Raw genomic sequence first — 25,762 nt, 5'->3', positions numbered from 1 at the left:
TATATATATATATATATATATATATATATATATATATATATATATATATATATATATATATATATATATATATTTTTTTTTTTTTTTACAAACCAAAAACACCAAAAAGTGTGTTTTTTTGTGGTTTACTCACAAAATTGCATCGTTTTGTACCGAAAAAGAAAGCAACAAAATTGGGTTACTTGATTCAACCAATAAAATAATGCCAAAAAGGGTTTTGTTTTGTCACGCTATAAAGTGTGTTGTTTTGTGGGTTACCCCAAATGTTACATTGTTTTGCGCAAACACCCCCAAAGTGGTTTGACCGATAAACTCTCGAAAAGTATTTACAAAATACTCACTTTTTCCCTTTAAAAAAAATCAAACAAACGGAAATTGGGTTGTACAACCTAGAAAATTATGCCAATGTATTGTTTTGTGGGTTATCCCCAAATTATATATTAGGTTATTTGTGTAAAACATCCTTTTTTATATTGGGTTATTCTTGACCCAACTGTTTTTAGAGCGTTCCATTTTCCTGGACCTGCACCTTGGGCAATGCATTTAGAATATTTTGTGACTTTTCTCAGGGACTTGATACCAGGAGCACAAGTGGTCCTGCCTTCCATTTATTCTGTTAAAACTAACTGGTTCAGAAGAGGAGATTATGAGACTTTTTATGAGCATTTTGAGTTGGGAACGCATATGCAAGATTTATTAAAACCAAGATAAAAAATCAGATTTTCCCGTGACTTTTTGCGAGCAATTGTGAATCCCATAGCCTTGATCAGTGACACATTGTCTGAAATTGTATTGAATCTCACATTCTGCATCCACAAAAGGTCATATGCAAGCTTTCTTATTTTTGCAATTTGAAGTAAAGGACTTAATTCCCCAAATATTAGACACACTTTTTCTTTTAAAAAAATGAAGGCCAAAAGCATCTGATAAACGGTAGTGTAAATTTGATTTATTTTTTTTAAATTTGACACCATATAACATTTACACAACATATTTAACATTTGGTGCAAGCACAAGTTATGGTTGCCATCTAGTGGGGAATAGTGATATTACATCTTAAAAGTTGACAACATCGCGTAATTTGTATAAAATAAAATAAAAACACTCACAAGCCACCCATCCATACATCCATCCAGTGTGCTGTTTTTCTTCAACAAGTTTGACTCCTCCAACACCCCCAGCATTTTTTTTTCACAAACTGTTGACAAAAACGTTTTTTGGGGAAAAAAGCCTGCAACAAATTAATACCAAACAAAAAAAAAAACGTATTTATATCATTGTGAATATTTTACAGTTATGAAAATGGATGGTTGAAAATGAATCGAGGATCCACACAATTTGGGTCCATCCCTGTTTTATCATAAACATACTCCAAGTTGCTAGGCAGGCATTGACGGTTATGATAGAACGACAGATAATAATTTATGGTCGTCATAATATTGAGCTCATCACTAGTGTGTGGTGGCATGACAATTCCAATGACCTTTGACAGAGACTCTAACATAAAATAAATGATTAACACAGTTTCATTTCAAAATTATTATTATTATTATTATTATTATTATTTTTTTTTTGTTTGTTTGTTTGTTGTTGTTGTGACTACTATCATATTTACTGTCGTCATCCAGTCGTTAAATTACCACACCGACTTCAAAGCGAAGACCTCTCACGTGAACCAATATTTACGGCACAGAATCCTAAGCAAAGATCAAATTTCTCGAACTCGTCGCATTGAAATAAAATATTTCAGCCATGAAAACAGAGTGTAGTGATAGTTTTCTAAAGCCAATATATTTATTATTATTATTATTTAGAAAGCTCCAACGTAATGGGGAACACTGGTCGCGTGGACCGGAAGTGAACAGTAAACAGCACTCGAGTAGCTCACTTACCGAAACGGAAGCGATCTTTGTAATTTAGCTAATGTAGTCCTGACGCCCTCAGTCACGTTCTCTGTCCTCTGTTCACGGTATCCCTGTTAAACTTTAACTCAGAAGGTCATTCTTAAAGTTCACATTTGGCTCGCAGCATCCTAACGAGACCCGAAGGAAAGGAGGTAAGAGCGTTGCCTTTTTATTATACATTTGCGTTAGCTAACATTACGAAAGTAAGAGAAAAGTCTTCCGGGCATGCAGCTGAGATTAGTTAATTTCGTACAGCTGGGATTCTAAAACATAAATTGTCATGTTATTAATGTCGCTATGCAATGATTGCTAGCTAACTAAGTAGTAGAAATACTGCTTACTTCCAACTAAATCCGCGTACCATATCACGTTTCTATTTGTGCATAATGCACAAATAGATTTGACAAGCTTCATAAATGCATTCACAGAAGCCTTCATAAATAGAAAAATACAAAGTCCTATCCAAAATCCAAAACATATTTACTCATTATATCCAAACGAACCATCAGCTGCCCCCCAAAATCACAATTCAAATAAAAACAACAAACGAACGCATATTCACTGCGAATCAATGAAAATGTGACTGATGCCTAACATCATCTGTGTCGTTTGCACGGGTCAGTCAAAGGAATGAAGACAGGCAGGAAATATAACTAATGGAGCCGAAAGAAGAACCAGCAACAACGGCGGCTGTACAGGTGGATGATGCAGATAATTTGCCGATATACAAAATCGAGCGTCCAGTCTATGACGAGGCCCATCTGAGGTCACAGCTTCTCCACCGCAAGGAGAATTCCACCACCCTGCGAGAAAAACTTGCACTCTACTTCCAGTAAGTCCATACAAGAAATTATTTGAATGTTTATGGTGTTATGCACAGCAGAAGTACAATATTGACAACAAGTTGTTTCTCAACGCTAGCCGGCCTCCACTTTGTTGTAATTTGAAAAAAAAAATTCCCCACTTCCATTTCCACCAAGAAACACCACCGAAACTGTCTCATGCAAAATAAAACTATTAAATGACTCACAAGCAATATTCAAGGAAGTTCCTCTGTGATGTAGAAATTCACCATGTGATGCTCATAGATATGCAATACCCAATTTTTTTTTATTGTGTGATGAAATCTCGTCTGTGTACTTAGATGTTCGTCTCAGCGGACAAAGGCGGCAGTACTAAGCTTCCTGCCTATTCTCACATGGCTGCCAAAGTACCCCGTCAGGGAATACCTGTTCCATGATGTGGTCTCAGGTCTTAGCACCGGAGTTGTGCAACTCCCTCAAGGTGAGCAGCCTGCATTCCTGTAGCAGAACTGCCCAGCAGACTTGATACTCATTTGCGATAACAAAGAATGTTTGGGGGCCCGGCGCCAACTCCTGGGGTGCTCCTTGTCGCAACCTGCCGCTTTAGTTTTGCTATCTCTGTAGCTCTGAGGTTTTGTTTATGAATTGACTGACCCGGTTGTTTCTCTTTTGTACTGTAGGTCTCGCCTACGCTATGCTCGCTGCCGTGCCGCCGGTTTATGGTCTGTACTCGTCGTTCTACCCTGTTCTGCTCTACACTTTCTTTGGCACATCAAGACACATATCCATAGGTGAGGAGCAAAAATCATAAACTACTTTATGAAAGACTAACTTGAACTTGACAGAATGTAGATGTTGTAGCTTTTTGATTCTTGGAAGATGTGAAATGTCAGAGCTCTCCCACACATTTCAGTTCCCACAACCAGGATAACAAACATGTTCAACTATTAAACAAAGAACTGGAGCTTTTGTTTCCTGACTTGGGAGGGAAATAATTTCTTCACATTTGGCAGAAGCGGGGAGAGCACCCGGGGTGCTTCTAAATAAAAAGGCAAGAGGAGCTTTTGATTTGACATGTTTTTGCGGTTTCCAGTAGTAATTATCAAGACAAAACTGCAATGTTAGGAAATAAGCGCTTGTACCACCATGATACATATACAAAATGGATTCCAAGAAATAACAATCATTAAAAAAAACTGTAATCATGAAAAAACGGTTTCTAATATGCTTTTATACAAATTCAAATTTTATTCGCTCAATCGACAGAATAATCGATAGAATGATCAATTATAAAAACATTAGTTATTATTTTTGAGTTATTATTTTTTTTATTATTATTTATTTTTATTACTTTGAGTCTTACTATATTGTGATTGAAAAAGTTTTAAAATATGTAATTAATCGAGGGTGCGCCTTATATATGGAAAAAGATTTAAAATATGTCATTAATCGAGGGTGCGCCTTATAGTGCGGAAAATACGGTAGTCGTCAAGGTCTGTTCATTTGTGATCTGCAGGCACGTTTGCGGTAATAAGCCTGATGATTGGAAGTGTCGCAGTCAGGGAGGTTCCGGACACTTACGTGGCATCCTCCAATGGATCGAACATGTCGGCCATCTTGAACGCGTCTGATCATGAAGCCAGGAGGGTCCAGGTGGCTGTGGTACTCACAACGCTGGTGGGAATCATTCAGGTTAGTGTGGAATGTCGTATTCACAACTTGAACTTTGACTCTTTCCAGTTCATTTTTATCCGAAATTAAATTTTTTGGCTGCACTTTTCTCTTTCTTTCTTTCAGATTATTTTAGGTCTTCTCAGGTTCGGCTTTGTGGCGATTTATCTCACAGAGCCCCTGGTGCGAGGCTTCACGACAGCCGCTGCCGTGCACGTAGTGGTGTCTCAGTTAAAATACCTGCTGGGAGTGAAAACAAAGCGATTCAGTGGGCCTCTCTCCGTGATATTTGTGAGTTTTTCACGGACGTGCTTTCTCCATACGTTCAGATTATTTTTTTGAAATCAACCTTCGCCTTGGTCCTCTCTCTTCGCAGAGCATCAAGGCAGTACTTTGCGTCATCACAAGTACCAATATCCCCACTCTCGGTTTGGGCCTGGTCTGTCTCGTCTTTCTGTACGCGATCAAATACCTCAACGAGCGATTCAAAACAAAACTGCCCATACCCATTCCTGGAGAGATTATTGTGGTCATAGTGTCAACCGGCGTTTCTTATGGCATGACATTGGCAGGCAATCATAATGTTGATGTCGTTGGGAAGATACCGACTGGGTAAGAGTTCACATTTCTTCCGTAATTCTACTTCAGTGTTAAACGCCGTCTATTAGCTGTCTTCCTCTTAGATTTGATGTTTTTCTGAAAGAAAATACACGTGTTTTATCTGAGCCGACCTGATGGTTGATATTTATGACCTTTTAGGTTTTCCTAACAGGATCTGCGTTTGCAATCTATTATCGGGATGTCAAAGTCATTTTTTTTAGGTAGGATTTCCTGGGAAAACCTAATAAATGTTCAATTGTATCATTAAATATGCTCAACTAGGGCTGCCACTAATGAATTTCTTGATTATTTTGTCTATAAAATAAAAATGTATCCTTCAATTTCCTCCTTTATTTAAAAAAACAGGACGTTATTTGCAGAAAACATAACTAATTCAGTGATTTCACATCTGAAAATACCATAAACGATGATAATTGTTTTCCAAAGCAAATGTTTTGATTTAAAGATTGGTTCCACGCAAGAAAATGAACCCAACTGGAAGAATAGTTGTTTTTGAGAAGCTGAAATTCTTAGTATTTGGACAATTTCATCTCAAAAACATGTATTAATTTTACCATCGATCAGTTGTTGATTCATTTTTACTTTCCTTCCTCGTTCTAAATCAGAAACCAAGAATAACTTTCTGCAATATTGTTTGTTATTGTAAAAGGAGTAGCATTTTTTTGTATTGCACGTGACAATTTAAAAATTTGGTTCTCCTGATTAATAAATATAACAAACTTCTAACATAAACTGTTTAACCTGTGCAAAAATGCTACAAGCGTCCTTTTGTGTGTTCTCAGGCTCCTCCCACCTGTCATCCCTGACTTCTCTCTGTTACGCTCTTTGATCACCGATTCCTTCGCTATTGCCATTGTAGGCTTCTCCATGGGAATTTCACTGGCCAAAATTTTTGCCCTGAAGCACAACTACAGTGTGGACAGTAATCAGGTGCGGAAAGCTGAAGATATATTGACATTTTGTTGTTATTATATTTTGTAATGGAGCAAGAGAAATTTTGGAAAATTCTTGTCTGAAGTGTACGCGTCCAGGACCATCTTTGTTCATAAACTTTTGTTCACCCTTGAAATTATGTCAACAACTAACGTCTGAGGGTTGGTTCTACCGTATAAACAAAGACTTGTCAGACTGGACTCTGCATTGTATGTTGATTGTGGAGATCATTCATAGTCCATCCTAAAAATTAAGCAACATTTTACCGTATTTCTCACAGTACAAGTTGAGTTTTTTTCCCTCATTTTCAACCCCCAGATTAGGAGGGCCAATTTTCTTTCACATATCTCTATTAAAATAATATTCATTTGAAGTCAAAATGAATATTATGTCATTTGCAAGGCCTAAAATGATTTTATATACATGTAAATCAGTGCTTCTCTATCATTTTTTGCAAAGCCCCTTTCCAGCCCCCCCATCCCCACTCTAAATAATACCTAAAAATGTAACCTGCAATATAAATCATCTTTCAACAACTGTTAACTATTTTTTACAATGTTTATACAGATTTACACCTTACACATTACACTACACATTGCAAAAACAAAACCTTTTCCCTGAAATATATATAGTGGGCCACCCCCACTATATGAGAACAGAATTCGCCATTTTTTAATTTTTTTTTTTTTGCAGGAGCTGATTGCCCTCGGCCTGTGTAATTTCATCAGTTCTTTCTTCCAAACGTTCACCATCACTTGTTCCATGTCAAGGAGCCTGGTGCAAGAGAGCACGGGAGGGAAAACGCAGGTAATTGCTGAAATCAGCACAATCGTTTTGCAATATTGACGTCAAACGCCATTTTTGTTTGCTTGCTTCAGATTGCCGGACTGCTGGGCTCCCTCTTGGTGTTCCTGGTGATCGTCGCCATCGGTTTTGTCTTTGAGCCCCTCCCACAGGTGAGCCGAGGAAGCGATGTCATATTTTTTTGTTTGTGCTGCAACGAACGTGTGTGCGTGTACACAAATAATTGAAAAATGCACTTGTTGACCTCTGCTTCAGACGCCAAGTAGACATTTTTACAGGGTCGATGAGTTCAGTGGATATGAATAATCAGTCTTTTTCTTTTGCCTTTTCTGTGTCTCAGACCGCATTGGCAGCCATCATCATGGTCAACCTGCTGGGGATGTTCAAACAGTTCCGAGACATCCCGGCGCTATGGAGAACCAGCAAGATTGAACTGGTTAGTGAGAATAAAAAAAAAAGATACATGGACAAACTCATTATGAAAATTTTCCAGGCCATCTGGCTGGTGACGTTTGCGGCATCTGTGCTTTTGGGCTTGGATTATGGCCTTCTCTCCGCCATAACCTTTGCTTTACTGACAGTCATCTACAGAACACAGAAGTCAGTATATTTTCATAAACACGTTATTTCCTGTGGTCCGAGTGATTCAGGTTCAATCGTTTTGTCCCGCAGCCCCAAAAATGCCGTTCTTGGGCAGGTTTCCGCCACGGGACTTTACTATAATGTGGACGATTACGAAGAGGTTAGTAGAGAGAGGAGAGCTGCCAGCAATGACCTTCAAGAGTGACCGTCTGTGATTTGTCTTGTTCCAAGGCGGCGGAATGTGAGGGGATTAAGATTTTCCACTCCAACTCGTCAATCTACTTTGCCAACAGTGACCTTTATGTGAGCGCTCTCAAAGAGAAGGTAAGTCCCGGTGCTTGGTTTTGAAATTCCATGAGTTTAAACTCATCATTGACGGACATTTTCAGACCCTTTTTCACGCTAATACCGGAAAAGAAAGGAAGAAATGTCTGCGGGATTCTCATTCAATCCCAAAGACGTAAATATACGTCTTTGAGAATGAATGGGAATGCAAAGTCATCTCTTTAGATGTAAATGTATGTTTATGGGATTTAATTAATTATTTATTCATTAGAAAAGGCTACTTTTGAATTTTCATTAACTTGTTTTTGTGTTTTTGAATATTATTAAGTGCAAGATATTAACAAAAGGTCAACATTTACATGTTGTGTAATAATATAAACTACAATTGTCAAACAACTGTTTGACTTTCCTTCTTTTGTCCAAATGTATAATCATAAATGAATAATACCAAAACCTCATTTAACTACTGGGTGAATGTGATATAATAAATATCAGTTCTGCATATTTCCAGAAAGAAGTTATTGTCGGTCAACCTGGCTGCATTTGCAATACGTTTTTGAGCTCACCTTTGTCTTATTTATTTTGACAGACGGGCGTCAATCCAGAACACATCCAAGCTGCCAGAAAAGCTCAGAAAAAACAAAACAGCAATCTGACATACTCACCCCCCAAAAATTCTGAGGTCTGTTTACTGACTATTTAGTGTTTTTTTTTTTTTTTCTAAGTATGAGTAACATGTTTGCACCGGTCGAATATGCATTGCAAGTCTGTTTACTTGCGCAATAGCGACTGTGTCATGTACTGTGCTGGATTGCGTCAATGCTGACAGGACTGAAACTCTTGTTTTCATGGCTGAGAAGGGAAGGAAGCTTTTCCGTAATAAAACTATCTTTATTTTAGGCACAAAATAGTTACTGATACTACTAATTAGAGAGGGAACAAGATGCAAATGGGCCCCGTTCGGAGATCTTGATAAGGGCCCCCTGGCCCTTTAAGTAGCTGTTAAAAAGCGATGGTGTTGAACTCCAGTCCTCGAGAGCCGGTATCCCGCATGTTTTGGGATTTTTTTACCGGGCTTGCAATGAACTTCAGGTTCAGGTCTTCAGCTTTTGTTTTTCTTCTTAGGACACGGAAGGAGGCGCGACGCACGAGGTTTTGTCTTTTAGCAAACCGACCGGCGATCAGACCAACGGGCGCGTCAGAGAGGGTCGAGGAGAAACCGTTCCCGAAGAGGTTGCCTTCCTTCAATCTCTGGGCTCCGTCCACTCCATCATCCTGGACTGGACTCACGTTTGCTTTATTGACTCTGTGGGAGCCAAAGCCATCAAACAGGTTCTTCGTTTCACCTTTTCAAGAATATTTTGTACGCCGCGTCTAGAAGAATGTGACTCGTATCAAAATTACGTAGGCCAGCAGCTCAAAAGCCACCATCCATCTCCGCAGGTGGTTAAGGAGTATGCGGCAGCAGATGTTCGAATTGTCATAGCGGGCTGCAACAGTAAGTAATTCTGGCAAATATTGATAGGACAGTATATTTTGAGATGTGATGTGAAAAATACTTTTAAAGGGATTTCCGCATGTTTATTTAAAATCTCAAGTACCCTCAGAGGTGCCCGTACCCCCATTTGAAAACCACAGCTTCATAAACAAACTGCTGGTATTTTGACGTCTTTAGCCGTCAATGGCAGTGAACGAGTAATAGTTGTTTGATCTGATACGTTTCTTCTTGGCTCAACTAGGAAGTCTGCTGTCTGAACTGGACCAGCTACAGTTCTTCACTGGAGTTATTAGCCCTAAGATGGTTTTCCCCACCATTCACGATGCTGTGTTGCACTGTCAACATTCCTCTCCAAATGTCACATGCTGATATGACTGCAGTGATTGTTTTTTTTTTTTTTTTTGCACTCTTACAAAGCACTCAAGGGCTCGTGTGAAATGCCCTGGATTGAACAAATCCATCCTGAAGACAGATGTCTTTATTGTTACTGCAGTGTTGCATTGTGCTGGATATGTGTGCTGTGTTATGTGTTAAACAGCTGCAAATAGGTTGAACATCAGCTTGATCGCTGCCAGCCCGTTAAAATGATTTTTTGATGTCTACAGACGTCATTGGCAGTAAATGAGTTGAGTAGGGAGATTTGTTGCATCTCGACTAAACTGTGTTTTCATATTTTGAGAAATGTTGTATAATGACATTGCTGACTATCCAAATGTTTTCTAGAAAGAAAACCCGAATATCTGCACTCATGGAATAAACTTTTATTTTTAACATCTGACAACAAAAAAAGACGTTATTTCTTAAGTTTGTCTACAAGAGGGAAGAAAAAAAAAAGGACGCTTAATTGTAGGTCATATATCTGGGGGTGGCGCTGAACTTGGCGTAGGACTTGATGACTTTGTTGACGGCCTCCAGGAAGTCTTTCTCTGTGGCGATCTTCCTGCGAGCTCGGATGGCGAACATGCCGGCTTCCGTGCACACGCTGCGAATCTCGGCGCCTGGCGAAAAAGAAAAAAAAAAAGGAATTACAATTTTGCCAAATGGTTTCAAGCCTGTAGGCTGTTTTACCTGTGCTGTTGGGACAGAGGCGAGCGAGCAGCTCAAAGCGAATGTCTCTCTCCACGCTCATGGAGCGAGCGTGGATCTTAAAGATGTGTGTGCGACCCTTCAAAACAAAAAATTGGAAGAAGTTTTAAAAAGCCCCGACTCAAACTTGTACGACCTCACCTCTAGATCGGGCAAGCTGAACTCAATTTTGCGATCCAAACGACCGGGTCTCATCAAGGCGGGGTCCAGGGTGTCGGGCCTGTTGGTGGCCATCAGAACTTTGATGTTCCCGCGCGGGTCAAAACCATCCAGCTGGTTGATGAGCTCCAGCATGGTCCTCTGCACCTCGTTGTCTCCGCCGGCGCCGTCGTCAAAACGTGCACCTGATTTTTTTTTTTTTTTTTTTAAAGCATTATTATTTTCCTGATCACAACTTCAACGGCACCCCATACCTCCAATGGCATCAATTTCGTCAAAAAAGATGAGACAGGCCTTCTTGGTTCTGGCCATCTCAAAGAGTTCTCGAACCATCCGGGCTCCCTAAAAACAAACATTTTTTTTTGTTATTATATATAATGATTAACAATTATTAAAAAGTATATATATATTTTGTTGTTGTTCTCTTACCTCCCCCACATACTTCTGCACCAATTCAGATCCGATGACTCTGATGAAGCAGGCGTCCGTCCGGTTGGCCACCGCACGAGCGCACAGGGTCTTTCCAGTACCGGGTGGTCCAAACAGCAGCACGCCTTTTGGAGGCTCGATCCCCAAGTTGACGAACCGCTCAGGCTGGTGAGAGAAAACGCTCAAATGACCCCTCAAACTATTATTATTATTAAGTTCTGATACCGCATATTAGCCGATGTGACCTTGTCTGAGTTAGGTTTAAACCAGGGGTCACCAACTCCGGTCCTCGAGGGCACCTATCCAGCATTTTTTCAGTGTAACCCTCCTCCACTGCACCTGATTCATAGGATGTGCTCATCAAGAAGCTCTGCAGGAGCACCAAAATGATCATGATAATTTGCATCAGGTGCAGGGGAGGAGGGTTACACTGAAAACAAAAAAAAATGCTGGATAGGTGCCCTCAAGGATTGGAGTTGGTGACCCCTGGTTTAAACTTAGGGCGCCCTCTTGTGGACGTTTTTAGTGTTGCTCCCAAATTTGTAACATGCACACGTTAACACTTGTACATCAACAGGGAAAAATTGAAGTATTTCCAGTTAAAGGTAGCACAGGCAATTTGTGCTTAACGTCTGGTCTGTCTGAGACTTGCCCAAAGCACTTCCTTTTAATGGTGCTGTTTTCTTTTGTCAATCATTACAAATAATCAGAAAATCATATTAAAACGACACTTCGTCTTCGGTCCCTTGCAGACTTGCTCATTTCTGGAGCGTTCTCCAGTTTATAGTTAGTTTTTTTTACATTAACATTTCTCGTTATTGTTAGGCAGCTGGGTGCTTCGCATTGATGTGGTAAACTAAACTTGAGCTGCTTCTGTGGGTTTTAAACACCTTCTTCCAATATTATCGAAAGGTGCCGTCGGGGCCTTATTTATTTTCAAGGTAACACGAATATTCATCTGACCGATAACCTTCACACGCTCTTCCATTTTCGTGTCTCCTTTCTGAACTGACGTGCCTATCGGGTAATAGCTTTGGATCACGTAATCCAGTTTATTAGGCGAAAAACTCACATGGAGCAGGGGGGTCTCAACCACTTCCCTCAGCTTTTCGATCTGCTCCTTACAACCGCCGACATCGCTGTAGGTAACATCGGGTTTCTCCTCCACCTACGCGAGAGGGAAGATGTTGCTACTTTTCATTTTGGGGTAGACTGGTATTGAATTACGAAGCATGTAGATGTTGGCCCACGTGTTTGTACCTGCATCATGGTGACAGTCGGATCAATTTTAGGAGGCAAAGGGATATGGATCTGATACTTGTTTCTGTCAACACTGAAATTACAAGCAAATTGGCCAGTGTCAGTCAGTCTTAATCGATCTCTTGGGTAATCAGATTTTTTGTTCTCCCGCCTACCCCACTCTCATGCCCTCCTCGATATCAGTCGGGGCCACTTGATCACTAAGGTCCACCACAAACTTTGCAAACTGCTTGACGTTGATGATGTATTTGGGGTCCTCGGAGTCGGCGTTGATAATCTTTGTGCATCTGTCCAAATCGGATTAAAAGGCTTCAGACACACGGGCAAAAAGTTGCATCTTATAATCCAAATTTTACAGTAGATACTTTCATAAGGGACTGGATGACAAATCATAGGAGGAAATCTCACGAGATTAAAACGCTACATTAAGGTCACCCAAAGCTTCAAAATAAATGCTGGATACTGGATAAATTATTTTATAGTACATACTCTCATAGTCTCATCTCGTGGACTCTAGCTCAAGAGACATCTCGTATTGTGTGATTTGAGTCTTGTCATATCCCCAACTCTCATTATTCTGATTTATTCATGCGATCATACCTTGCAACTTGTAGAGGTTGCTCACTTTGAAGGGTCTGTTTGTCAGCGGCCAGATCCCAGAGAGCTGGCGGCGCCAGCCCGGTGTCTGACTCTTTAATACCTATCACAGCCAGAAAACACCATTGTACTTGGTATACTGATGCAGTATACACTTTAAGCATTAAAGCATATAGTATCTAATTTAGATGCAAATTTTCATTCACCTGTAAGCTCGTTGATTTTTTTAAGCAGCTGTTGGATGTCATCTTCCACTTGTTTTATTTGTCTGGAGTAGGTGCTTTGACCCTAGTGATGCGAAACAGTTTTAGGATGTGCACTAAAATAAACATTTAAGGATGACTACAACTTCGTTTCATTGCAGGGTGGGCACTCACATATGTCTTCAGCAGAGCGATGTCTCCTTCATCCAAAGCTGCACGCAAAATAAGCACAACGTAAAGGAATAATCATGGTAGGTACTGGGACATTGGATTTGTATTGAAACGTAAAAGTAAAATATGCATGCTCACTTTGACAATATTTTTGACAATATAATTCCACATTTGGATGCTATTTCGATTCGATCCATGACACACACACTTCCATATTTTTTTATTCAAGCAAGCAAACACAATTTCTCCAGACATGACATTTTCTGTTTGTTTTGTTTTCTCGTCGGTTTCGATCAGCGCTAGCATTAGCAAGGCAGCTAACGTTTAAAAAATCTAGTTAACAACGGTGGCTGCTTCCTAAAACATACCTCGGATTGGAGAGTCATCCTTGTCATCTTCCTTTGTCTTTCTCTGATCATCTCCTAAATAGTCCGGCATATTTAATTTGGATTTTATTTTGTTTTGTTTTGTTCTGAATAATCACACGGAGATGCTGTAAGAGCTAGTTTGGAGAATTACACAGCATCTTTGCGTTTCCGTTCCCGGACCGGAAGTACACGTCGGAACGTTATTTTGGATGCACCAATTATATTACGTATACAGACCGTACACATTCGGAGCGTGTTTTTTTATTAAAATCTTATAAAAAATTAATAATTAAGCAATAGATTCAGTAAACAACAAAAATATATCTGAGAAAAAGAATTAACAGTTTGGGATTTTTTTCTGCGTGAAATGACGAAGTAGTCATTAGCACCCCCTGTTTGTGTGTTCTTTCTGAATGCCACCTATGCAGTGTGTAGCCGGTCGAATTTTGAGACTGAACTGAGCGTGAGTTATCTCAACGTCACTTCCGCTCCAGGCTATCGCTAAAACAAGCTATATATATATATATATATATATATATATATATATATATATATATATATATATATATATATATATATACCAACCTTATGAGCACCCCTGGCAGTACAAGACACTTCAGAAGCTAAATGCAGGAATCAGAAAATCTAATTTATTCGGAAGATTAGTTTTTAAATTGAGAGCAAATTAGTTGGAACACGAACCAGCTCATTGTTAATTTGTGTTTTGGGGAATATATTCATTTAAAAATGCTCAGTGCTGTGATTGGGCTGAAAAAAAGAATTGACATCATTGGAAAAACTGGTTTAAACAATGAGAAATAGCATTTTTTTTTTAAAAGCTACTTTTATTTTGGAAGAGGTGTTCAAAACAATTTTATTCACTCATGAAGTTATTCCAAACAGAGCACACAGTAGCAAGCTGTTAGCATTGTTCGTAGCCACGCCCCTTCTCCCAAATCATGAACAAAAGTCTTCGGGAATAGCGAAAAACTTTTTCATATTACAGTACAGACATTGCAACACATACTTGTGTTTAAAATGCGTCTTTTATTGCATTAGATACTCAAACTCTCACCTTCCATTGAGCTCCGGCCTTCAATAAGTTTACATTTCCAAAAGATTTCATTAATATTTATATTTCATCTTTACAAACCCAACATCTTTAAACAAACGAAACAAAACCAAAAAAAAAAAAAAAAAAGGACCAGTTGTGAGCAGACACCGGAAACATTCAGTTGAAGGTTGAATTTAACTCCTAAATCAAGTTGTGCTACAGCGGTGTGTATGTGCATTGTCAGTCACATCTCACGCATTTATGGAATCGTGGATATCCAGGCAGAGTGGTAGCTCACCGCAAAAAAACAAAAAAAAAATTCCAGCGGCACGTGGATGGAGTCCGCACGGCCCATGTACCTGTCGGGTCAATATTTACAGGGGCGCGTGATGGGGGTCGCTGCTTATGTTTGTGTTTTAGACGAGGTCTCCGACCGGGATGCGGGGCAGGCAGACGTAGGCCTGCGGAGTTCGGCTCAGGTTGATGGGGTTGCCGTCCAGGCGGATGTCCTCCAGCGCGTTGCGGATGTAGTTGAAGTCGTGCAAGTTGCAGAAGGTGTCTTCGTGCATCGACTGAATGTTGTTACGCTGCGGGAAAGAAACAGGGAAATATGAGCGCCATGTAGAGGTTCTTACTCCCAGCCAGCTAGCTAGCTTGAATCCTACTTTTATTTAGTCAGTGATGGACTGCTGAATGGCGAAAACATTTTTAAAACAATGGACAAAGCCACAGGTGTGGAATTCCAGTCCTAGGTGGCCGGTATTCTGCATTTTGAGTCCTCTCTCTCTCTCTCTCTCAAACACATCTAATTCAAATGATTAGGATCTTTTTCAAGCTTATTTTTAAGCTAATCATTTGAATGAGGTGTGTTGGGGAGAAAACACCAGAGAACATGCAGGATACCGGCCCTCCAGGACTGGAGTCTGACACCTGTGGCTTAATGCGTTGTTTTAAAAATGTTTTCATCATTCAGGATCATTTTGAAGCTCCTGTAGACCTTGCTAATAAGCTAATCATTTCAATCAGGTGTGTTGGGGATAGAAAACCAGAAAGCATGCAGAAACAAAAACAACTTACAAGAGAAGCACCCCATTAAAAAAAAAAAAAAAAGTACTTTAAAACCTAAGCAGAACCTACCTGTAGATGTAGGGATCGCAAAGTGTCTGGAAGAGGTACGGGGATGTAGTCTATCTCGTTGTCCGTCAGGTACAAGTAGAGCAGGCCGGTCATGTCCTGAATGTCACACGGGATGTTTGAAGCTCGAGTTACAGAGGACGAACGGATTTCTACTCGGTGTCGGATTCCGACAGACACACCTTAAAGGCTTCTTTGGGAATACCCTTGGATTCAAGGTTATTGTGACTGGCGTCGATCAGAGTCATGGTCTCCGGCAGGGCGGGCATCTGCGAAATGCGATTTTCTCGAATCACCAGCTCCTCAAGCTCCGGCAGACCCATAAACGCCCTGCTTTCAATGGATGAGATGGCGTTGGCCGTCAGGTCGATCCTCTTCAGCTTGTCTGGAACGGAACGAGACCCGCGCCGTCAGATCTTTGTGTCAGCGGGTCACGGCGACCTTGGGTGAAGAACATACTCATGGAGGCAAAGTCGGACTTGTTGATTTTGGTGATCCTGTTGTAGCGGGCGTAGAAGTGAGTGGTGTCTTTGGGCAGAGGTGGTACGCTGTCCAGCTTCAAGTCATCACAGTAGACCGAACCACCGAGGCATGTGCACAGCAAGCAGGTGGGCATACCTGAAAGTCACGAGGAGCGAGAAGATACCGTGGTAGAGCAACGGAACATCCAGTAAGAGATAAGATGCATCTTTCAGGCTCATTTTGCGACCGGGGTTTGATGTTGAAACGTCCTTTCCTTTTCTTTTCTTCGTTCCTTTGCTCACCTTTCGCGTCAACCTCAGGTTCTTCGGGTTCCTCGGGCTCTGGTAGGCCAGAGCCCAGTGTCGTTTCTACACCACCAGTACCCTCCTGAGGGGTCTCTTGTGTCGGAAGCAGCCCCTCCTCTTGTTAGAGACAAGATTAGGCGTTGAGGGAACAGGTTAGATGAGCATGGACGTGAACCACAAGTCTGGCAATCAGTGGAAAACTGTTTGCCGCAGTAGTTAGCAGTGTTACCGTTGCATTTAACGACAGTTAAATGGAAGTTGTTTGAATGTTAGAAAGATGAGATAGTCCGTTGGCACCGCGATTAAAAAAATCCAAATACACTTTTGCATAGTTCTTTGACCTCGATTAGATACTGACCTTTATCAGTGTCAGGGATCAGAATTATATCAGGTTCCTCGGGTTCTCCGGAGGCAGAGACACCAGAGGTTCCAGAGACATCTTTGTCTCCAGAGACTCCAAGATCCCCTGAAGTTCCTGAAACTCCTGAGAAATCCCCTGAAGTACCTGACACCTCTTGTGGCAAAGTTGTAGGAATAAGAGGCAGTTCCACCTCTTGTTTGAGCCAAGGTGGAGAGGTCAGGGGACACATTGGGAGGATAAGACGTGGTATGGACATTCAGTCAACTTGTTAACCACTCTCACAGTGAAGACCAAACAGCAGGCCAAGGTGACAATTGTTATGAGTAACGCAAGTACTAACCTCCAGGTAATAATGTTATCCCTGACTCCCCAGACTCATCAGTGACCCCAGAAACCCCAGAGCCTCCAGAGGCACCTGAGGTCAGGAAGTCTCCCGAGAAGCCAGAACCAGACTGGTCCCCGGATCCTCCAGGGCCCGGAGGGGGTTCACTGACAATACCAGAACCCCCTGATCCCAATTCAATAAGAATTCCAGAACCTCCAGAGCCAAAGTCTCCGGAGGACCCGGAGGCTGCGGATCCCACGGTATCCCCAGATATCAAGAGATCCCCGGATCCCGAAAGATCTCCAGATATCAAGAGATGCCCGGACCCAGAGAGATCACCGGATATCAAGAAATCTCCTGATACTGGGATATCCCCTGAAATCAGGAGGTCCCCGGATCCGGAGTGCTCCCCAAATCCAGACGCCTCCCCGGATTCATAGAGATCTCCTGATATCAAGAAATCCACATCACCGGAGACTAAAAACTCCCCCGATCCCCCGGAGCTGCTAAGGATCTCCTCTGAAGCCCCAGAGATGAAGATAATATGACCGGACCCCTCCGAGGCACCGGAGACCAATAGGTCTCCCGATCCTCCTGACCCAGAAACCCCGGAGGCTCCCGAGGCACCGGACCCCACTGAGCCCCCAAAATCCCCGGAGACATGAAGGATGTCAATGGGCGTCAGACGCAGCTCCACCTCTTGTTAGAGACAAGATTAGTTATTAATGGACACAGGACACAAATAAACAGGACACATTTAACCATGAGCAGCTAGTTAAATGGAACGCATGCACAAGGATGCAGACGACCAAAATCGATTAGTTGTTGTTGATGAAGGCCGATGCTGCTTGCACAACTCCAAGAGCCTCCAAAAACCTCAGCTATCACGCAACTTCCTGTTTGGGACTGCTTTGAGGCGTTTCAGACCTTTCTGTGTGTCCGGGCCCATCAGAACGCCGGAGCCTCCTGAACCCTGAGGGGTGAGCTGGGGCTTTAGGGGCAATTCCTCCTCCTCCTCCTCCTCTTGCTCCTCCAACGAGGCCTCGGGCATCGGGTAGTTGTAGTCAGGTGGGGCCAGGGTGCCAATCTCTATCTGAGGAGAAGGCAAAAGCTCTGACGCCCGAATGCCACGTCTTGGAAACAATTAAACTCGTGCGGTGGTTGTGGGGATCACAATCCTTTCGTTTATACTGTACTGAATTATACTATACAATACTAGACTATACTATAGTGGCTCTCAACCTTTATTTACCTTAACCCCCTTTATTTTTTATTTATTATTATATTTCTAGTATCATAATTTTAATTTATTTATATTTATATCCATGCATATTTTTATTGATATAATTTATATAATAAATATGTTTTACTTTTTATTTATTCTGGTTATTTATTAAATAATCAATAAAATATAAGATTTATTTATTGTTAATATTTATTATTATTATTTATAGACTTTTATTTATTTGGTATTTTTCAGCTAAATACCCTGCAACAGGTGCAAAGCATTTTGGATGGAAAAAGTGCTATTATTATTATTTATTTATTTTCATTCATACTAAATACATTTGACAGAAATAACTACTAAATAAAATATTTTATTTTCTCATTTATTTCGATTTATTGTTATCATCTATATTTTTTCGATTTATTTTTATTTTTTTGCCAAGTTCCTTGCAATCAGCCCGAAGCATTTTTGAAAGGAGTGCTATGCCATCTCTGTCACTCCAAAATGAAATGATATTAGTAATTATATTTCTCATTAACCTTCAAACTTTACTAGTCATAATTTTTTTTCTTAATGTCTGCAAAAAGAAAAAAAAAGACCGTGAAATTACGATGAGACGTTTTCATAACTCTGCAGTTCAATTCTTCTCCACTTGGTGGCAGTAAACCCCCACACACCACACAGCACAGGTAATACCTGACATTTAAACATAGGCAGTAAAAAGACCACTCAATGGTCCTTATGGAACCAAGACACACACGGTAGCTACACGAATCTTTATTTTGCTACGTATTTAAAACTGTCATATCAAATCTATAAAAATCAAACAAAGCGAAGCTATGTAGGATCGTAATAAGTCTTAAATTGGAGCAATTAAGAGTTATCCCAGTGTTTTAGAGTTTTGGCAGGATGACAGTGCGGGATGCAACAAGGCAGGCCTTTGAAAGTACTGACCCCCCCCCCCCCCCCCCCCCCTTTTTTCCCCCCCCCAAAACAAACATATTCCCCCAGGGGGGAAGAAGAGGCGAAAAGCTGGCAAGCAGACGTGCAGAAAAAACAGCATGGGAATACTGACGCTCAATGTCAAAGCCAAACAGTATGTAGCTGGCCCGCTACATATTTTAATAGTCACTGGAAGCATTCAGCTGAGGGAAAAGCTGCACTGGTTTTGAAAAGACTTAATATCATTCATATGCAGCGTAATGCTCTTGACAGAATATTTGTGGCTTCCAGAGCAGACAAAAGTTTCCAAAATAAAGTTTGCATGGGCATACCAAAAACACAAAGCTAATATTTCAAGTTGTCTTTGCATTTTTTGAGTCTCGCAAAAAAAAAAACAATTTTTTTTTCACTGAGGAAAAGGGCTGACTTTGAAAGGGTCGTAACAGTCGTCAAATACAAATATATATTTAATTTCAACCCCTCAAAACGTTCAGTGGCCTCAGCCCTTCCTGTACGAAAATTGTAAAAATGCGATAATAGCAAAGGTAACTATGCTGCATATTAATATATTTATGATATTAAAATAGGAATATTTATTACATCATTATTTAGTCCTGCTCTGGGTAGAAACAGTTAGTGCATTCCACAATTTCAAAGTTAATATTTAATTTCGAGTTCAGTCAGCTAGATTAGGGACATATGTTTTAATAATAGATGGTTTTGGCGAGACTAACGTTAGCAGCTAGCCTACATCATTGTTTTTGTGTTTAACGTCCCGTTTAACGTGAGTTTTTGTATGCTTCATCTTCATACACATTGTAAGATCTCCATATTTTTTGTAACTAATACCCCTTTTCAGTTTTTAGTGGCCTCTGTTTTCAGAAGGTGTAAAAACTAGAACTACACTGTGGCCCAAGATAAAAATGAGTTTGACACCTCTGCTGCAGTAGATACTAATAACAGGAAGTAAACATTTTGCCCCGGACTTTTCTCTCTCTGATCTTGCGGAGTTTTTGGCAAATTTGGTGAAAAAAAAAAAACACTTTTAGGTTAAAAATGCATTGCGTTGCTCCCGTTTGTAGTGAGTAAAATACTACTATTTTTGTGTGTATAATGCGTTACACTACATTACTGCATAAAGTAATTACATTAGCTATATAATACATTACTCTCAACATTGCATTACACTGTAATATGATGTGCGTATTATTATTGTTATTCCAGATCTTTCCTGCACAAAACCTGCACAAGGAGTCAGATTGCGTCGTGGTAGACCATCAAAAACAAACAAAAAAAAAAACTCAAGTTGGTTATTAAGAGCTGGCTGGAGATTTGCTCCAGTTTCACTGCCGATGAGCCTTTACTCCCTCTTGATCGCACTACACACACACACACACACACACGTACACACACACAAAGTTTGGAAGTGGAAAGTCTAGACTCAGCATTCCAGAGGCATGGAGCTCATCTTCATGCTTCATTGATCCCTTGACAATAGATTCACATGGACGAAATATGTCGGAAAGCTCGTGTCTTCACTTAAAGGTATACTCCAAAACGTCTGTGGATGGCCAAAGCTTTACCGTATATTCTTTGTCTGTTTTTGACGACCGATTAATCGTTTGAAGATTGAAAGTTGTCCAATCACACGGAATTTCAACTTCTCGAGAGGAAACTTCCTCAAAATTTTTATTTATCGTATATCTCTGTGTACAAGTCGAGTTTTTTTTTTTCCCTCGTTTTCAACCCCCATCTTAGGACTCAAGGCCAACCACATTGCTTGTCGGCCTGCTCCCAAAACGACTGCTATCTGTACTCTCTCCTGGATAGGATATTTCCACAGACTACCCCCCCTCCCGCCCCCCTCTTACCAAGTGCCCTATCTATCTATCTATCTATCTATCTATCTATCTATCTATCTATCTATCTATCTATCTATCTATCTATCTATCTATCTATCTATCTATCTATCTATCTATCTATCTATCTATCTATCTATCTATCTATCTATCTATCTGTCTGTCTGTCTGTCTGTCTGTCTGTCTGTCTGTCTGTCTGTCTGTCTGTCTGTCTGTCTGTCTGTCTGTCTGTCTGTCTGTCTGTCTGTCTATCTATCTATCTCATTTGCGTGGAATCGGGGGGTAGAAGTCATTTTTAAACTCGTTGACATCGTGGTCTCCCAGCTTAGTCGCCCCCTCTTATACTCCCCACGTCTTTCTGTGGCCTACATTCACATGATGGATGGAAGCATATGCCTCGCAGGCCTGCCACATCAGACGGCTGGGCTTGAGCTAAAGCAGTTGTGGAATCCAGTTTTTTAGGGGGAGGGAGGGGGGAAGTGCAGCGCTGGAAGCATCAGCTGTCATTGTTGCTTATGACAACCGCCAATCATCGCCTCGGATTCTTTTATTCTGAAATTGTTCGTCTTTCAAGTTGGAAACGCACCCAGGCTTTGGAAAGCGGTTCATCCTGCCGACCGGCTCCCCCCAAAAGTCATGCGATCGATACAAACCACTTCGCCGCCGCCCGAACGCAAATTCTCCATTGCGACGAATTTAGGATCCCCGCTTTTCAGCTCACCTCGGGATCCTCGATGGTCGGCCCGTCCTCGTAGTCATACTCCTGATTTTCGGAGTTAATGTCATCCACGTCGTAGTTGCCGTCGTCGTACGAGTCCAGGTCGGCTTGCCGGGAGAACCGGGGGTTGGCCGCCGCCGCATCGAGGACGAGCAGTCCTAGTACCAGTCGCACAAGCGTTTTCATCGTTCACCTTTGGAAAAAAAATCATATAAGCAGTTGGAGTAAAATCCAAATCGCCTTCAATGTATTGCCATTCATTCATCATCAATTTTGACAACTCGACTTTACGACTACTACTTGTCCTGCGACTATTATAAACAATTATTTGGATTTAAGACAGGAATAATCGGTCTGGTGTCATGGAGGACTAAAATCGAAATATTTACTGTTGAGACAAAAACCTCCTAATCAAACAAATGATTAATTAGATTGATTAAGACAGGCTAATCATTGCATCTAATTGACTAGATGCATGGGAAAAAACATGCCGTAAATAAACCGCCTATTTGTGGTTACCAAATCTACTTGGCTTGGGTTATTAACTGAAGTTGTCATTTTGTTTTGAACTATGATTTGTTTTGGGGTTGTCCTCTATGGGGCATTTATGTTTAAAACTAAATATATGGTGTGTCAGTTGACGTCGTTTTTTCCTTGGATTTTTATCCTCGAACAGCTCATTCATTTATGCTTTGTTTGGCTTGATCTTTGTTTATAGGCGCCGCCTCCGGTGATGTTACATTTTGTAGTGAGGAAGGACGGCGTGGCAGTGACAAATGTGTCTCTCTGTGAAATCCAGCCTACGAGTGTCTGTAAGTTGTACAGTACTTTCTTTGTAAGAATGTTGTCATTGATGAGAATATGCCCAAAATTGAGTCTGTTTGCTGATGACGCGCTAGCTAATGTTAGCATGTATGCGTTTTGCCTGTTAGCATTTTCGTTGGCGCCAGCTACTGTATTACCCTTTGGTATATGTTAGCCTATGCAAATGTTTTGCATTAATCAATACTTATTTGCATCCAATTGATGTTTTGTGTCGAAACGAATATCATTTGGAATTTAATCACTGTAATTTGTGTACATTTTTGAACATTTTGAGGAGGCAGCCATAAAAAAAAAAATCGTGACTCAAGCTGAGTGCTCCCGTTAATTTGTCAGTAGTGCTGAGCTTATATTTCATGTGCACTTTATATTCGCCGGTCCGTGGTAATAAAAAGGTTAGGGACCCCTGATATAAGGGACTTGTGTTTTCTGTGTGCGTGGGTATAACTTGAACATGAACTTGTCAAGCGGGTAAGCCAAGTCAGTGCTTATTAAATTTTAGGGAGCAAATACCATTGACATAGGGGAGAAAACTGTATTTTTTTGGGCTAATGTTAGGTTTGGCTTGGAATCCACTGAAGAGCACATTTTTTGCTCCTGTTTACTTTGGATTCCTTGGTTCATTCTTGTTTGTATCCCGATCTGAGTTAAGGCATTTTTGATGATCGGGAGATTTGCGCATAATAAGCTATTATTTAGCTTGCATAGACTCCTGAATTTATTGGCATGACAGGTGCAGTGTAAGAGGTTAAAAAGAATCTCCAGAGTCCTCCGGGCCGGGGAAGAGAAATGGAGCGCGAGGGAGGAAGAAGCAGAAGAAGAAGAAAAAAAAGAGAGAGAGAGAGAGAGAGTCACGGACAAGATGTTGGCCCTCAGGGTTAGACGGAGAGAGTGCGAACAGGAGGGACGAGAGGGAGGAGGGGTCCGGTTCAAGATTTGCTCGACCCCTTGGCCCTTCACAGAGGGCCTTTATGAGCGCCTGGTCACTGCCTGTCTCAGCACTCAAACTCCAAATTCCACCGAGGTTTGTGGACAGGATGGCAGTCAGCTTTTTGGGCGGCAAGGAAACACACACACAAGCACACACACATAGGACACACACACTTGGAAAGACTCACAGATGCGCACTGTCTCGGAGAAAGAGAGAGACACCCGATCGTTGTACAAAGCATAAGAATCTGCACGTTTCTTGATGATGACAGTGATAAACGAAGTAGCCCTAACCAATTTTCCTATGCTACCTATCAGCATCCCGCAAATTTTCAGATAAAAGAAAAGCTATTAGTGTAGCAATGCTAATTGCTTTCTGATCCGCATCTGCATCCCAAACCACGTTAAAATCAATCAAAGTTTATTCTCGCACTTCCGTCAGGGAGATCATAAAACCAAACCCCACTTTTTTTGCAAATATAAATTTGCAAGCCCGTTTAAGATTCCAAAATGTGATCAACCAAAATCAAAGAAAGCAATTTTTCACCCAGCGTTCCAACTGAATTTGCATAATTGGGGTCACCGTAAAGACGAACCAGCAAAAGTCAAGCACCCAAAGTCAAATGAACGGCGATCAGAAAACCACAATTCAAAGCATCCCACTCATCAATCTCAACTAAATGGCTTCGCTTCAGACAGTAAAAACCTTCTTATGCATCAACATCAATAATGCATCATAATCACCAAGGATAACAAACTTTCACACGAAGCTTTTCCAAACTCAACCGAATGGGCTTGAAAAAACGGCAAAGTTCTCGAAGCCTTTTTTTTTTCCTTCAAAACCAAGCATTCGAAAACAAACCAGCGTACATCCGTGATGGTCATAAAACCAACATTCAGTGCAATGCACCTGTCGCTTTCCCAGGCTTAGAAGATTGCGCCATAGTTAACACATTTTCCCTAAGGTTACCAGATTGAAACGCATCTTGATACATCCACCACGAAGGTCATAAAATCGCCATCCATAGCATCCCAACGATCAAGAAAAACCGTCACCTGTCGTGCCCCCCCAACTGAAATCCATGAGTTTTTGAGGAGCCCCCTGCGGCCCCCTCCATTCTTATCACGAAGCTCGCCGCCGCAAGGACGCTTACCTGTGTCTCCCGCTCTCCCGAATGCTCCCTTCAGCCACGATGGAGATGCTGAGGGCTCCGCAACTCGGCCAATGGCGGAGAGGTCGTGCAGAGGTAGCTCGACGAGGGCGGGTGGCGAGGAGGGGAGGGGGGGATGGGGGGTTCGGTTGTGGACCAACGAGTGTGTCCGGGTGTCACAAGTGTGTATGTGGTGCGTGCATGTGTAGGGTCCGGCAAACTTGAGTGCCCTTGCCGCTTACGTGTGAAGGTAGGCACTGAGGCTGATTGGACCGGAGCAGGTTGCTTTTGGTCACTCGGTTGGAGTAGGGGAGGTGGGCTGGGCACCCCATCCCAAATAGGCGCATATCGTTACACATAGACATCAAACACAAAAACCAGGAGAACCCCCCCTGGCAGATTTGATCCTTGACAAGCGTATCCTTTATTTTGCTACGACACGCGTATCCTTTATTTTGCTACGACACTCAAAAATATTTCACTTCCTGAAGTTGGAACTTGGCGTTTCATCTCTGTATGTGTGCGTATGTGCATGCAGGTATGATCCGCCGGCCTGTGCACACAATGGAACCTCTGTGATGAGCCCCCGTTAGCATGGAGTCGAGAGGAAGTCCCCCCGCATCTCCTCACAGCTGATCTGAGTTCAGCTGGAAACCTTGCAAATGTCGTCCTGGATGAAAACTATCTGATCTGGAATCAAAGGTAAAGAACCACCAAGAATACTCGACCGGACACTGTGGGAATGAATCTGGAATAGAAAATGCATCCTGCTTTTGTACATAGAGATACCTTTACTTACAAAATGGATTAGCTCCGGAAGTGGTTATGTGAATCTTTCATAAGTAGAGCTGCTTTTTACATGTAAATCGCCTAATCCGTTCCAAGCTCCCCAAAATGCACCTAAATCCTTTAAATGAACATGAATAAATTCTAAAAATGCACCAAAAACCATAAAAAATACATAGTAGAATTACATTAGCGCCTAATAATCACAATACTGTGCATCACGTAAAATATAATAGGAAATGCTCCTAAACCCTTTAAATGAATCATCTTAATTGTAGCAGTTGACCATATGAATGCAGTTCACTTGTTTG

At 41.3% G+C, this 25,762-nt stretch overlaps 3 protein-coding genes across 3 annotated transcripts; 1 reads left to right on the top strand and 2 right to left on the bottom strand.

The window, feature by feature from the left end:
• Positions 1–1,892: 1,892 nt before the first annotated feature.
• slc26a5 (solute carrier family 26 member 5) lies at positions 1,893–9,876 on the top strand. Its single transcript, XM_088406573.1, has 18 exons — positions 1,893–2,056; positions 2,527–2,736; positions 3,049–3,188; positions 3,388–3,498; positions 4,224–4,399; positions 4,505–4,669; positions 4,755–4,990; positions 5,782–5,929; positions 6,626–6,739; positions 6,811–6,888; positions 7,077–7,172; positions 7,230–7,336; positions 7,409–7,478; positions 7,550–7,642; positions 8,193–8,285; positions 8,729–8,935; positions 9,047–9,101; positions 9,343–9,876. Exons 2-18 carry the CDS (start codon positions 2,561–2,563, stop codon positions 9,468–9,470), a joined length of 2,193 nt encoding a protein of 730 aa, XP_088262699.1. The 5' UTR covers positions 1,893–2,056; positions 2,527–2,560; the 3' UTR covers positions 9,471–9,876.
• On the bottom strand, positions 9,843–13,555 carry psmc2 (proteasome 26S subunit, ATPase 2). The gene is made up of 12 exons (XM_088406578.1): positions 13,375–13,555; positions 13,010–13,047; positions 12,839–12,920; positions 12,636–12,735; positions 12,191–12,322; positions 12,036–12,108; positions 11,848–11,943; positions 10,776–10,940; positions 10,601–10,688; positions 10,329–10,531; positions 10,170–10,266; positions 9,843–10,099 (listed from the first exon to the last, which is right to left on the bottom strand). Exons 1-12 carry the CDS (start codon positions 13,442–13,444, stop codon positions 9,942–9,944), a joined length of 1,302 nt encoding a protein of 433 aa, XP_088262704.1. The 5' UTR covers positions 13,445–13,555; the 3' UTR covers positions 9,843–9,941.
• A 677-nt stretch (positions 13,556–14,232) lies between these two features.
• Positions 14,233–24,787, bottom strand: epyc (epiphycan). Its single transcript, XM_088406580.1, has 10 exons — positions 24,669–24,787; positions 21,766–21,955; positions 17,943–18,108; positions 17,031–17,714; positions 16,688–16,882; positions 16,327–16,446; positions 16,022–16,180; positions 15,745–15,947; positions 15,566–15,661; positions 14,233–15,015 (listed from the first exon to the last, which is right to left on the bottom strand). Exons 2-10 carry the CDS (start codon positions 21,946–21,948, stop codon positions 14,845–14,847), a joined length of 1,977 nt encoding a protein of 658 aa, XP_088262706.1. The 5' UTR covers positions 21,949–21,955; positions 24,669–24,787; the 3' UTR covers positions 14,233–14,844.
• Positions 24,788–25,762: the final 975 nt, after the last annotated feature.

The sequence above is a fragment of the Hippichthys cyanospilos genome, chromosome 22, assembly GCF_059441005.1.
Source record: "Hippichthys cyanospilos isolate Australia breed blue-spotted pipefish chromosome 22, RoL_Hcya_1.0, whole genome shotgun sequence".
NCBI lineage: Eukaryota > Metazoa > Chordata > Actinopteri > Syngnathiformes > Syngnathidae > Hippichthys > Hippichthys cyanospilos.
This window is presented reverse-complemented; position numbering and strand designations above follow the sequence as displayed.

Bases quoted from the DNA above. Each gene is read 5' to 3' on its own strand.
- slc26a5 (XM_088406573.1), top strand. From the start codon at position 2,561: ATGGAGCCGAAAGAAGAACCAGCAACAACGGCGGCTGTACAGGTGGAT. The intron at 5,930-6,625 runs GTGCGGAAAGCT...TTTTTTTTGCAG, and splicing joins ACAGTGTGGACAGTAATCAG to GAGCTGATTGCCCTCGGCCT. The intron at 6,889-7,076 runs GTGAGCCGAGGA...TCTGTGTCTCAG, and splicing joins TCTTTGAGCCCCTCCCACAG to ACCGCATTGGCAGCCATCAT.
- psmc2 (XM_088406578.1), bottom strand. From the start codon at position 13,444: ATGCCGGACTATTTAGGAGATGATCAGAGAAAGACAAAGGAAGATGAC. The intron at 10,689-10,775 runs GTAAGAGAACAA...GTTTGTTTTTAG, and splicing joins TGCAGAAGTATGTGGGGGAG to GGAGCCCGGATGGTTCGAGA. The intron at 10,267-10,328 runs GTGAGGTCGTAC...TTTGTTTTGAAG, and splicing joins TCAGCTTGCCCGATCTAGAG to GGTCGCACACACATCTTTAA.
- epyc (XM_088406580.1), bottom strand. From the start codon at position 21,948: ATGAAAACGCTTGTGCGACTGGTACTAGGACTGCTCGTCCTCGATGCG. The intron at 16,181-16,326 runs GTGAGCAAAGGA...CGTGACTTTCAG, and splicing joins ACCTGAGGTTGACGCGAAAG to GTATGCCCACCTGCTTGCTG. The intron at 15,662-15,744 runs GTGTGTCTGTCG...TGTGACATTCAG, and splicing joins TTCCCAAAGAAGCCTTTAAG to GACATGACCGGCCTGCTCTA.